Source organism: Archocentrus centrarchus, chromosome 10, assembly GCF_007364275.1.
Source record: "Archocentrus centrarchus isolate MPI-CPG fArcCen1 chromosome 10, fArcCen1, whole genome shotgun sequence".
Taxonomy (NCBI): Eukaryota; Metazoa; Chordata; class Actinopteri; order Cichliformes; family Cichlidae; genus Archocentrus; species Archocentrus centrarchus.
Window position 1 is genome coordinate 25,863,617 of NC_044355.1, and position 13,570 is coordinate 25,877,186.

At 40.0% G+C, this 13,570-nt stretch overlaps 1 protein-coding gene across 1 annotated transcript in view; it reads right to left on the reverse strand.

Annotated features, from left to right (window-relative positions):
* Positions 1–13,570, reverse strand: part of aff2 (AF4/FMR2 family, member 2) — a 195,372-nt gene that overhangs the window by 3,113 nt on the left and 178,689 nt on the right. Inside the window, exons 20-25 of the mRNA XM_030738522.1 lie at positions 12,689–12,752; positions 11,966–12,102; positions 10,047–10,118; positions 7,868–7,961; positions 4,525–4,577; positions 989–1,209 (exon numbers count right to left, since the gene is read on the reverse strand). Of these exons, the coding sequence (XP_030594382.1) occupies positions 989–1,209; positions 4,525–4,577; positions 7,868–7,961; positions 10,047–10,118; positions 11,966–12,102; positions 12,689–12,752 (641 nt within the window). The remainder of the gene's footprint in view (positions 1–988; positions 1,210–4,524; positions 4,578–7,867; positions 7,962–10,046; positions 10,119–11,965; positions 12,103–12,688; positions 12,753–13,570) is intronic.

A 13,570-nucleotide genomic window follows, 5' to 3' on the forward strand; every position in this document is an offset into this window, starting at 1 on the left:
TATTTTTTTCTTTGAAAGATGAGCTGTAATTTTTTTTTTCACCCCAAAGGGAATTTATGTGGCCTGGAAATGCATATACAAAGTAAAAATATTAAAGCACAGTATACAGTTCTCTGCAAAGATATTAAGCGCTTGAACGATCACTTCCCCAGACACAGATCAAGTTTAGGGGCGTCCACACAGGAAGCCGTTCATTCATAGTAACCTGTATTAACCACTCCCTCTTATGTCAATCAGTGATATCTTTCACTCTGATTGGTAGTTGCTTCAAACGCACGTCTCTGAATTAAGAAAAATTTAACTCAGGACTGAATTTGTGTTATTTCGGTTTTGCAGTTATTTCACCAGCTGTCGGTCTAACTCATCACCGGTCACCTCAAATTGTTTTGTTGTTTTTCTTCAGACTAGCTTTAACACAATGATCTATTCAGACGTGGGTGAAAAAGAGGTCTAAATGAAAAATGATCCACACTGCACTCCAATAGGGTCATAACTTTTAAAATCACAAGATCAGCTGTCCCTGTTTGGGATGCTTCATTGATCTTTGTGACTTTAATGGAAACCATAATTTACAAAAGGAACATAATGTCATATCATGAGGTATTCAATAAGAAATCAATAGCATTTACTTTGCATGCCTGTCACTTTGATCTACGCTCAGGTTTAAAAGCTTTTATGTTGCTTAATGAGTGCTGTCAGGTGGGTGTTTAAATGCCTCCAGAGCATCGGTCTGACTATTGCAGAAGAGAAGACAGCAGTTCAGTACAAGTGAAACCTGCTTTAGAAGAAACTGACAGCAACAACAGATTTTTGGGGAGTGCGGTGCAGGAACACTACAGCCCCCCACCCACCCAAAAAAAAAAAACCCAGTTAACACTGACACTGTTTCCAGATGTTAGAAATATGAACTCATGGCCATGACAGTAAATATTCTGCAGTATGTCGGCGCTGATCTGGAAACACATCCATCGTATGCTGTCTCGTGTACCTTGGCTCTCAGCAGCCAGCCTGTCAGCCGTCTCCCAGTGTTCGTAGCTCCGCAGGATGTTGTTTGTGATGTTAACGTGACTGGCAGCCATGTGGTGAATCCGCTGGGGGATAGCAACGCTGCCCGATGACCCCGGCGCACCTCCGGATCCTCCTCCTGCTCCGCCTCCATTGCTGGCTGGGGAAGGGCTTAGTGACAGAGGAGATGGGGTCCCATTGACCCTGAAAATATGGAAATACAGTAAGCCCCAGTAATGTCATGGGAATTAAACAGGGAGCCCCTGCTGGAGCACTTTTTAGATTTGTTTTCAGTTTTTACCCCAGTTTAGTAATCATAGAATGTCTGTGTGTTTGTGTGTGCAGTTTTTATGTTGAGTTAAGGAGTCAAAAAGTCACCAGGTTCTGCTCTTAACTCAAGTTACATGTGATTTGTAGCTGCTGTATTTCTTCCTTGTACGATGAAGTAGTGAAGCAGTTTTGCCACAGACAGCATAAAAGGTGAATGTAGCCACTGTGACATCACCACAGTGAAGTCCTGCTATGAAGGCTTGAGCTGGAGATTTTCTCCTTCACCATCTCAGTGTTTTAAAAGCAGCTGTAATGAGTTTAATCGCGAAAGCCACGACACTGATTGCCCAATGGCACGCAGGATAATCCAGCCTTCTGACACTAATAAAGACCACAAATTTGAAAATAAAATTATACAATAATTTCCAAAATTATTTTTTTTAACGCTATAATAAAAGAAACTCTTGTGCCTCCAATGGTGTAGTGGTTAACACATTCAGTTGGTAAGGGAAAAGCTGCTGGTTTGATTCCAGCCATGGGGGGGGGGTATCTTGCATATAACTGCCAAATCAAACATAAGGAGCTACCTGTTGTGGCAAGGGAGCAGCTGATAGTAGCTTAGCTATAATATTGGAAACTGGTGCCTGAGTCCATAAAGTTATCTGGAAAGTGTTCACTGACGTCTACACAATCAGAAACTGTTTTGTAACCAGAGGAGACGCCTCCTGCTGGCCATTAGATTGAAATCACCTCACTTGTCAGGCCTAAAAGCTACATCCATCTTTTATACTGCGTATAAGTTTTGCAGGAAAAACACAAGTACAATGTGGAATGTGAAATATGTCATATTACAGAAGGCAGCCGGGAATAAGAAGCAACCTACTTGCAACATTAGTGACAATGAGATTTTTAAGGCTGCTCTTATTATTATTTTTCTGGTCATTTGTTGTCAGTGTGCTGTTTATAGCTTGTTCCACTGCCCGCAGAGCAGCATTATCATTGATTTGCAGCTGTGCTGCTGGTCACCAGATGAATGTATGTCTAAGATGCTTTCTCCCTTTAGCTCTGCGATCACCACCTCCAAATGAAAGTCTGACTTTTTTATCTGCTCGTTGTTAATGCTGAGTGCTGAAAACAGCTGTCTGAAAACATTATTTCTGAGAGAGCTCAGACTAAACCAAATCATTGTTTAAGGGTGGCCTCACGTCCAAAACGACGACCTGAAAGATTCAAGCAGGACATTTCAGACACACAGTAGGTCCATGTTTTGCTTCTGTACACCATGATTTAATTAAAACAATCAAGATGTAATTGAAGTGAGGACTTTCAGCTTTAATTTAAGGAGTTTTACAAAAATTTTTAATTAACTGTTTGGGAGGAGATTGCGAACTTGTCCATGGTGTCTCCTGCTTCTCATCTTATAGCAGCTAGAACAGGCTTCAGCCCAACCGTGACCCTGAATTGGACAAGCGGATTTCCTAACTGATGGATGGCTGTTTAGGAATCACGGTCATTTTTATGGATAGTTCCTGATTTTCAGAGACTCAAAAGTAACTGGAGAATTGACTGATCTCAACCCAACAGAGCAGCTTATTTAGTTACTGAAGACAAAACTGAATGCAGAGACCCACAAACAAACTGCAGCTGAAGGAGGCTTTAAAGGCCCAGCAGAGCATCTCGAGGGAGGACACAGTATGTAGTGATGTCCAGGGGTTCTAGATATCAAGGATTTCATCCAAGTATTAAAAACAGTCCTTATATTTCAAATGATGTTATTTTGAAGCTCTGAAAATGGGGGACTATGTATGAAAATGTCTGTGATTCCTAAAACAGTTCATGAAAAACTCTTATTAAACCCCTTCAATTAAAGCTTCAGTCAGTTTGATTTCAAATCCACTTGGTTCACAGAGGCAAAAGCACTCCCCAAATTCTGTCCCATTTGTCTTCATATTTTGAATTTGAATTTTTCTATATAAATATTAAAAGCCAGATGATGGCGTCATTTTTTGAAGGTGGAGTTCCTTTTCCCAGTTAGGAAATCATTTCCAGCTACAATGACTTCCTTGCCACAATTATTGGGAGCAAACAAATTCACCAGAACAATATTGTTACAATAGCTACAGTACCTTAAAAAACAAAGACAGACATTTTTTTTGGTTAAAACTTTGTTCCTTGTGTGTTTTCCCTGTTTTTGGTACATGGGATTAACCTGTTGGGTAAAGGTCTCGTGGTGGTCGTAGGTTAACCAGCGAAATACTCCGTCTTCTGTTTTTCCATTTAAAGGTCAGTGGCAACCAGCAGCACACTGTGTTAACACTGTCAGCTAGTGCTGGATTATTTAAAATACTATTACAATAAGAATATTTTATTTATTTTAATATGAGGGTTAGCATAAATTCAGATACATCTTTTTTTTCATGCCCTTGAGTGAAGCTGTTTGAGTGAATGCATAAAGGAAGTGTGTTCATTGACTGTGGGTGAAAGCCTTTTACACCTCCTGTGATTCATGGTCAATGTAAATGTCTTTGGTAGTGCAGCACCAGCACTGTGGTTTAGAAATGGAGAGTAACAGCTTAATAAACAAGGACACAGTAATAATTATACTGCAGCACATTAACTGTGTAGGAAATCAGACTAACTGTCTTTTGTTTTTAGCTTTGGCATTAAAGGGAAATATAGAAAATGTGACAAAGGGCTACAGTTTCCTGGTGTTTTCTGTATAGTAACAGTAGATATATTAGTGCAAGCTGCTCCCCATCTTGCACAGCTGTGTGTGTGTGTGTGTGTGTGTGTGTGTGTGTGTGTGTGTTTGCTCTTGACATGATGTAATGTCTGTGATGTGGCCTTGACCCTTGCTAACCCACAACTTGTGCCTGACTCAGTGCCACACACACACACACACGCACGCACACTGAGCCCAGTCCTGCTGTTGTGCAGCGTCATAGCTGTCCAAACTCATTAGCTTCACATCCACAGCTCCTCCACGCCTCTCCTCCTCCATCCATCATCACTCCTTCCATCACTCCTTCTCGCCTAGCACCCGGCAGCCCCTCCAGTTCTTCTCCTTCTCACATCTACAACAAATCAATCCCTTTATTTGCTTCCTGAGGGTTTGTTTGAGCAAGTGGCTGTCAGGGGCGACATGGTATTCTGCAGCAGAGCTCCGGTGAATTATAAATTCTCAATTATCAAGGTGAATGGAGGGGAGCGATGCCGCGTGTGTGTATCTGTGTATGTATGTGTACTCACTTTCCATTGGTCCTCCAGGGAGAAGGTGCTTGGTGGGAACTCTTGGCTGAATTCTGAATCACAAAAACATAAATGTATTAAACCGTGTTGTTTACAGCTCACCAGCTGTAGAGGAAGAAGTCAGCTCATTCACTTAAGTAAAAATACAACAATACAAATACAGGAACAGTCCTACCTTCAAAAGACTGTAGTTCTAATATTATTAGCAAAATACCGGTAAAGTTTTACAGCTAAAAGTAGTTTCACTGACTAATAAAAGGAAGGAGAATGAAGAAAAAATGTAACAATATTTTGTATCTCACAAGCTTTTTGTGAAATAGTGGACAACTTGACCTCTTACAAATTAAACATCTGAGAAGCTTAGAAGATCTGTACTGTATTCAAGTTTTTTTTTACTATTAATCTTAATTTGAAAACCATGAGTACCTACAGATGTCTGATTAGGTAAGTACCAGAGAATGGAAAAACTTAAAATTGTACAAAAGTACAGTATTTGAGTAAATGCTCTTTCAGTAATTAATGCTTAACATCTTCTTTGTTTAATTCACACAAAGGTAAAAGCGTAAAAGGAAAAAAAAAACAGCTTCAGTGATGAAATGAACACTTTATGTTTTTGCTCATTTCTACAAAGACGTCTTTTTTCATCTGTCAGTTTCAGTTTCTTCTATTAACATCTCTTCTCTGTTTGCGTGTGTCTTTTTCTTTAAACAGAAATTTGAAGGAAATTGTGACGTAAAGTCACAATTCATGTTGATAATTTTAACGTATGTTTAGACTGACAAATATATTTTACTTCACTTTAACAATACTGCCAGAAACTATAATACACCAGATCTCTGTCTGTCTGTTTGTCTGCAAAATCCTCGCACACAATCAGGAGTTGAGCAACCAAACTCGGCACACGGGTACACCTTAGGCCCCTAGAGGTTCCTATCTACATCAAATGTTATGTCATCGCGTTGCCTGGTAACCACACACCAATGCTAAAATGACCCATTTGTAGCTTATGCACCTAAAACACCTGATAAACCACTGCATCATTTTAATTTCATGACATCCATCCATTCAATTTTTTTTTACTTTTCCAATTCAATAACATCTAATTTAGCAAATACTGAATATACCCATCTTTGATATCTCCGAATTGTGATGTTTAATTGTGCCTACATGTTTACATGACATCATTTGATGCATTCCCTGATGACGTCAAGTTTACTGTATTTAGAGACTATATCAAAAGTTTAACGTCAGATAACTGTATACATTTACTTAGGTCAATGGAAATCTAAGCCATATTATTGATATGTACAGGTAAACCATGAGGGATGGAAATATGCAACCATGATGAAAGTTAAGTTAGGAAATCGTTTGGGTATATGGGCGTATATTTGATCATACAAATTCTTGCATACCAATTTTTTATTACACACCTAATAGGGGTGTACAGTGTCTGCCTGATGAGTATAATAGTACACTTTTTTTTTTTTTACACAGTGGATGATGACATGGTCCCTTAAATCATACATAGATGTAAATAGATTTTGCAGCAAATGTAGCAAATTTGCTAACAGCACAAACAGAACAAACAATATTGTAGGATGGGCATGTACTAGTACTATATAGAATACATAAACATTATATATCGCATTCAACATAATTCAGTGAATAACTCAGCAAATGTAGTTGTTTTTCTCTTTACTTTATGCAACCAATGCAAGTTTCTAGTTCATGGATTATAAAATGAGCATCACAGACATTCTTTAAAAGAAGTGTTTTTGCCAAGCAAAAATCAAGAAAAATATACATTTATTTGTTAAGAAAAAATATCTTGGCTGTTCCTCCCTGAGGCTGGTTCTGTCTGAGGTTTCTTCCTGTTAAAAGAGAGTTTTTCCTTCCCACTGTTGTCAAGTGCTTTTCACAGGGGGTCGTCTGATTGTTGGGGATTACTCTCTATTATTGTAGGGTCTTTACCTCACAGTATGAAGCACCTTGAGGTGACTGCTGCTGTGATTTGTTGCTATACAAGTAAAATTGAATTGAAACTTCTGTTTTATGGATATTAAAATCAAAGCTATTTATATCCTGGGATCTGCCGTACATTGATTTGGCTGTACCATTTTATTCAATTGTTTATCAGCAATAGTATCAATCAGGGCAACACAGCTGTCATAACTCACAACAATATCACTGGTGACTGGTGAATTTTTGGGTAAACTTCCAAGAGTCATTTCTATGGTGGCTGGTTAACAAAAGTTATGGGATATGAAAAGTTTTTTTGTTTTGTTTTGTTTTTTTTTTTTTTACTTGTATTTTGATATTGTATTTCTTGTATTTCTTATCTTCTGTAATCCCTTCTATAATTTTCTAATTTACACTGGATGGTCCCCATATGAGATGTTCCACCTGAGCCCTGCACTCAGTTACCATATCCAGGATCTCTTTCCCTTATCTTGCTTCACTCACCCTAACATCAGCAATCATCTAAGTTTATTGTGAAAGTCAGGAACAGGAAGGAGCCCTTTTCAAACAGGCAAACCTGCTGTTTTTAGCTCCTTTTTGTGTTACCATCTGTAACTGTGACAATACATAATAGCTTGTTTCTCAAAACGTATAACTATCAAAATGTCAGACTGAACTGTTAAACTTAAATGATTTAAGTTTGAGGCAATTAATATGTTAAAGTCACATTTTCTAATCATGTAAAGGTATTTTGGATTGAAACCCTTCAGTAAAGCATTTGGCAAAGGCAAAGCTAATATGATGTGCGCCTTAGCTTAACTCCTGGACTTTAAATAGGTTGTAATGCTAGTCAGCTTCAAAAATGTAAAATCAACATTAATGTGTTGTGCAGATAAGTGTATTACAGAAGCGGTTAGACTGCTTTTTTTGTGCCATTTTCCTTTTAAAATGAACTGCTCCAACTTTATGTCAACACTTACTGTATGTACAAAGACTGCGCACACATGCACAGATAAACCCCCCCAGTCAGTCGCTCCCCAGAAATCCAATCCCATCAATGCAAATGCAGCACTGTGATAATGACATCCTCAGTAATTAATTAAACTAAACATAATTAATCAAAACAAGCACATTAAACCCTAACAATCCACTGTGATGATTGATGGAGCTAATTAATACATTAATATCAAAGAGAAAGAATGGAATTTAATAACGCCATGCAAAATTAATGCACAGGCACCATGAAAATGAATATGAAATGTATTTGAGGGATTGTAATTGGCTTTGTGTGTTTTTCGCACAGAGAGAGAGAGAGAGAGAGAGAGAGAGAGAGAGAGAGAGGAAATGGGATCTGTGTCCAAGTGTGTATGCGCGTGTGTGTTACCTTGAAGTACTCCATGAGCGACCGTGAGTACTTGACAGCGTGGTCTTTCTTCAGATGGAACATCCTCAGATACAGCAGAGACAGACAGCGGTTACTATGGAAACAAAGGCATTAGGAGGCAGATGAGTCCTCTGTATAAATTCCCTTTAAAGATCTATCCTCAATATTATTTTCAAGTCATCTGCACAGAATGCACCCAGACTTCAAACATGCCCCACAAATCCTTGAGGATTAGGAAGAACTTCAGTGAAAAAAGGATTGTGGGAAATGTATAATACTATGAATGGGAGGAAAAAAAAGAAAAAAAAAACAATGGTTGTGTTTTACAGGGAGCTCACATAGTCTCAAAAAAACAAAGATCGCTGTGGGTAAAAATATTAAAAAATATTTATCATTTATGATAGACTGGTAATGGGGTGTACTCCACCTTTTGCCCTGTGACAGCTGGGATGGGCTGTCACCGGGTTCTCTCATGGAAATCACTGCACGGGCTCAGGAGCACTTCCAGAAATCACTGTCTGTGAACACAGTTCACTGTACCATTCACAAACGCAGCTTAAAGCTCTATCAGGCAAAGAAGAAGCCATGACACCATCTAGAAACACTGCAGCCTTCTTTGGACCAAAACGCGTTTAAAATGGACTGAGGCAAAGTGGAAAACTGCTCTGTGGTCAGATGAAGATTTGAACTTTTTGTAAAACTTGGACGCCACAGTCCCCAGACTAAAGAGGAGAGTGGCCATTCGACTTGTTATCAGTGCTCAGTCCAAAAGCCTGCATCTTTGGTATGGGGTTGCATTAGTGCCTATGGAACTGGCAGCTTGCACATCTGGGAAGACACCATCACCCAAGTGGTGGAGAACCTGCTCCACTCCTCCTGGACTCAGAGGTTAAACACACACACACACACTGTGTGTGTTCATCCAACTTACTCCAGAATTCCTCTTTCTCTTCTGACATCCAACCTGTGGGGTACACCCACTGACAGCATTCAGCATCACCCCTTCAATTTCCAGCTTCACTATCATGATCCTGTCTGACAGTCTTCACCTCCAACATGAACAAACTCTTCCTTCAAGATTCCTCTTACTCCATTTCTCTTCCTATCCATGGTACAACAGCTTGAAATCCCATCCAATGCTCCTGGTCTTGCATCCTGTCTATCTGGTCTCCTACAAACACAATCTACGTTCCTTCTCTCTCAGCTCTCTCTCCCTTTACCAGTCATAGCCTCTACATTTAGAGTCCTTGCTCTCACCTCCACACTCCTGCCTTTCCTTCTCTCTCGCTGCCTCCTAAACACACCTTCCATCCTCCTCTTCCTTTACCTTCGGCCAACAGTAGCACAGTTTCCACAGGCACCCTGTTGGTCAACAGCACTGGAGGCGGTTGTTGTTACCCCGCTCCCAGATCAATCTGGTATGGAAATCTTCTTCTTTATGATCCGCACATTTGATTTGGTCAAGATTTTATGCTGGATGCCCTTCCTGATGCAACCCTCCCCATGTACCAAGGCTTGGGACTGATGCCTTGTTGTTGCTCCTCCAGTGCACCTGTTGTCACCTTCATTTACATAAGATTATGACCAAAATGATTATCACAATTATTTTGATCACTATTCAGATCATGATTATTTATCACAATTATTCTTTTATTTTAGTGACATTCGTTTTTTATCGCACTGTCAAAGATAAAACTGCTTTCACATCCATGTTGTGCCGCATTCCTGCTATTTTGATGTAGAAGTCTTTGCATCAAAATAGCAATTGGTCCTTCTCATTCACCTAAATACAGTCCATCTCTTAGATGAGGAAAACCTGTGCTTTCACCTTTACAGCGTGCTACGTTCCACCTTTACAGACAAGTAAGGTGTGAGTACATCCAGGAAACCTCAAGCAACGCATCACTGGGAACAGCCGTGATTGGCACATGCAGGCGTGTCATCAGGCAGTGATTTCCTTTTTGCTTCTGCTGGTCAAGTATGCATTTCCAGTATTGGGCGTTTAATGTTCATTTAATTGTGGGAAGCCAAAATCCTGATTGAGATTAAAATTCAACTGATTGTGCAGTCCTAATTTTAACTGCCCTTCTTTTTATACTGCAATGATCGCGTGTTGCCTTAAATCCTGCGCCTGCTGTATTTTGCACAAACACACATACACAGTGGAAGAGTATCGTACCACAGCACGGCCAGTTTCTTCTCAGAGATGGTGGCTGAATGGCTGGTGAAGTTCTTCAACCTCATGGCATACCTACAGTGAAGAGATACTCGTCACTCATCTGTGGATGTTTGTAGACATTTAGTAGAACCTGCAGTTAATGATGAATTCTTTCTGCTTACCAGCAGCCAACTGAAACCTTGTGAAGTGTTCTTAGCCAAAACAAAGTTAACTTTCTCTAACGCTGTGGGTGAATACGGTCCTCCTTCGGCCAACCCTCGCTGCTCAGCGGCACACTTCATCAGTCAAAATCCAATTCAACAGTCATGAATCGACTGAGAGTTACACCTTAACACTTTATTGATCCCTGAAGGAAAACTCCTGTCCTTTCCTCCTCTCGGGGAGTTCAGAGGTCAGAGCCACTGCAGCTGGTAACAAGTCAGTGTTTAGCTCAAGGACACTTCAGCAGAATGGATGAGTGCAGACAAGGAGATCTTGAACCTCAGCACTCCAATTAAAAGACTCTGTCCCGCTACACCACCCTTTCCTCAACATGCCAGCTTTCATACTTAGCAGTTATTAGTTACTCTCAGCCTGCTGTCTTAAAGTTACACTCAGCAGCTGCACACACCGGCAGCTATCGAAGGATGAAAACCTGCAGAGTTCCTGTTATGCAACAAATTACACCCATTAACATCTGTGCATGTCGGTGAGGCTACTGGAAAACAGTCCAGCTATCCAGATGCTAATTTAGTTTTTATTTAAAAAGCTTTGATTTTTGACAGGCAAAAAGGTGATTATACACCACCGCATAATATCACTAAAAGGTCCCATATTACATCCCTTTGCAACAAGTTAATATCCTCAGAATATATCTATCTATCAAGTTTCAGCTCAAAATACCTCACATAACCTTCACTGGGGTGTGTCCACTCAGCCTCTGTTCACAGGCTGCTTCAGTATCTGTAGCTTTAAAATGAGCTGCTGCTGGCCACACCCTATTACTTAACTGTCCTTCAGAAGTGATGTAAATAAAAATAATTAAAATGACAGAGTGCTGCGAGTTCACGATTCAGACTTGTGTGTCAGCCAATCCTGTCCTGACATCACAATGATGTGCAAACCAAGACAGATCTCTGAAAGGCTCTCAGCCTTTTCTACGGTAAAGGAAAGAAACCAGGGGAGGATTTTTCTCATAACTTTGTGAGTGTCTACATATACTGAGGAGGCCTTAAAAACAATGCAAAAGAGGATTTTGCGTACCGATTCTGCAAATACTGTTATATTTGTATAGTATACATATAACATGTAACTACTCCACCTCCACAATGGGGTATATATGGAGTTGCTGACTTGAGTAACTGCTAAATATATGTAAAAAAAAATGACAGACCAGTTTTAACCTTGTTAATTTAAACATCTGTTTTGACAGTGCACACCTTTTTAGATAAGGATGTCAGCAGCAGCATATCAGGCATGTGTATCTGTATTTAGTATATGAACACCAGTGAAGGAAATGTCTTATTTTGGCCTTATTTGTTATAATGTGCATGACTTTAACCTGTATGTTTTTTCTTTACAGATTTAGTCCTTTACACTCACAAATCCTGCATTCATATAAATCTACAGTGTCCTTGTATCGAGTAGTTCATCAGGAGCAGATTGGATCTGTAGTCCACATACAGTAAGAAAAAAGATCATTAATCACTATTGATTTGAATGCATTTTTCATATTAGATTTTAATAGATAGTGATGGTCATAGTTATGAAAAACTACTAACATTTTTTTGCAAGCAGCTGTTCTCAAAAACATTGGGTATCACCACATGGTGCAGTGCTCTGAATGAACCTTTTCCAAATAAAATCTCTTATCAGTTCTATTCTGCACATTTGTTAGGAAACTAGAGAGCATTTATTGGTCTTTTTCTGTCCATCCCTACCTGATTAGCTCCACAGTCTCAGAGTACATCGTATATGGTGATTTGGCCTCTAGTGGATCTCGCTCCATAGCATTTCCACACTCTATGAAAGAGAGCGCGCCGTCTGCGTAGTTCACCGCTTTACCAAATTTGTCCATCTGCAGGCAGAGGGTAAGAAAGGAAAGACAGAAACGGAGACAAATATGAAATGAAAAGGGATGCAACAGAGGAGGGAGAGAGAGCGAGGGAATGTGAATAAGCGACGTCTTGACAGCACCGTGGCAGCAGCACAGCAGTCTCTGAATAATCTCCCACTGAGATGCAAATCCCCCCAAAAAATCTGAGGAAAGAACTCGTAAACACGAGATAAATTCCATGTTAAATAAATCTCATTTCATTGTCTGAAGAGTGCGGGGGGGGGGGGGGGGGGGGGTTCTGATAATACTTTTGATATTGTATAATCTTGCAGACATCATCAGTCCTTGAATGCAATGTCCCTTTATGGTGCAATAAATAGCACAAATTATACAGTACGGTCCTTCATATGAAATAGATTTTCATTCTGCAGAGACTTACAGTGCAAACAATATTACAGTCTAGTCTGTAGATGCTAACACTGCGCGCTTTCTAATCATTTGTTGCTTTTACTGTCTGTCTGCCTCCCATGCTTTAGCACAGAGAGCTCAATGTGTGTGTCTACCTGTATCTTTGAGTCATCGATTTTCAGTGAGCCACACATCTTACCAATGCATCGGCTTTGTGCTTCAGTCTCTTGGCCTCCTGCATATAGTAGTCGGCACTGTGGACCCTGGAAACATAACAGTGGGGGGGGGGGGGGGGGGGCATAAAGAGCATGTCTGCACTGACATGTTATTTAACAAAGACTGAAAACAACACCCTGCATCATAGAGAGAGATTTACATAATCACTGACTACAAGTAGCTCGCAGTGAGCTACACACAGTCATCTACTTAGGTATACATACCTCAGGCTTAGTGTAACCTTAGTATAACAACAAAACACATTGTTTCATGAATAATGCAGAAGCCTTTTGGGACGAATATGTAAGGTGATGTATCATCTTTCTACATTAACGCATATCTGGACAAATGATAAGGCTGGAACAGCTTTCCCCATCACCATACACTAACAGGCCTAGTATCTGGCACTTTACTTGAAGTTACAGTAAACAGGGCAAGTTTTGCTACAACAGACATGAGAATAGAGGGTCCCATACCCGAGATCCAAATCATTTTCAGCCTAACCAAAAATAAGGTCATAATGTCCCCTCCTGTTCCTGAGTTATGGCGCTGATTAATGGTCAGAAAAGTGTGTTTGATTTATGGCCAAAAACATGTTCTGTGAGGTCACAATGACCTTAACCCTTGAGGGCCAAACAGAAATCACTATATCTGAAAGTTTGGGCCAAACTGGAAGAAATTTCCTCGAGGTGTTTCTGAGACATCAGATCCATGAGAATCAGAGGGAAAGACGAGCACTGCAGCTGCTCCCGCTGGCACGATAACAGACTTCCCAAGCAGGCCAGTTAATAGCTGCACTGCAATTAATTATTATCTGGTAATGACTTACAGTTAGGCCCATATATTTTTGGACATTTACAAATCC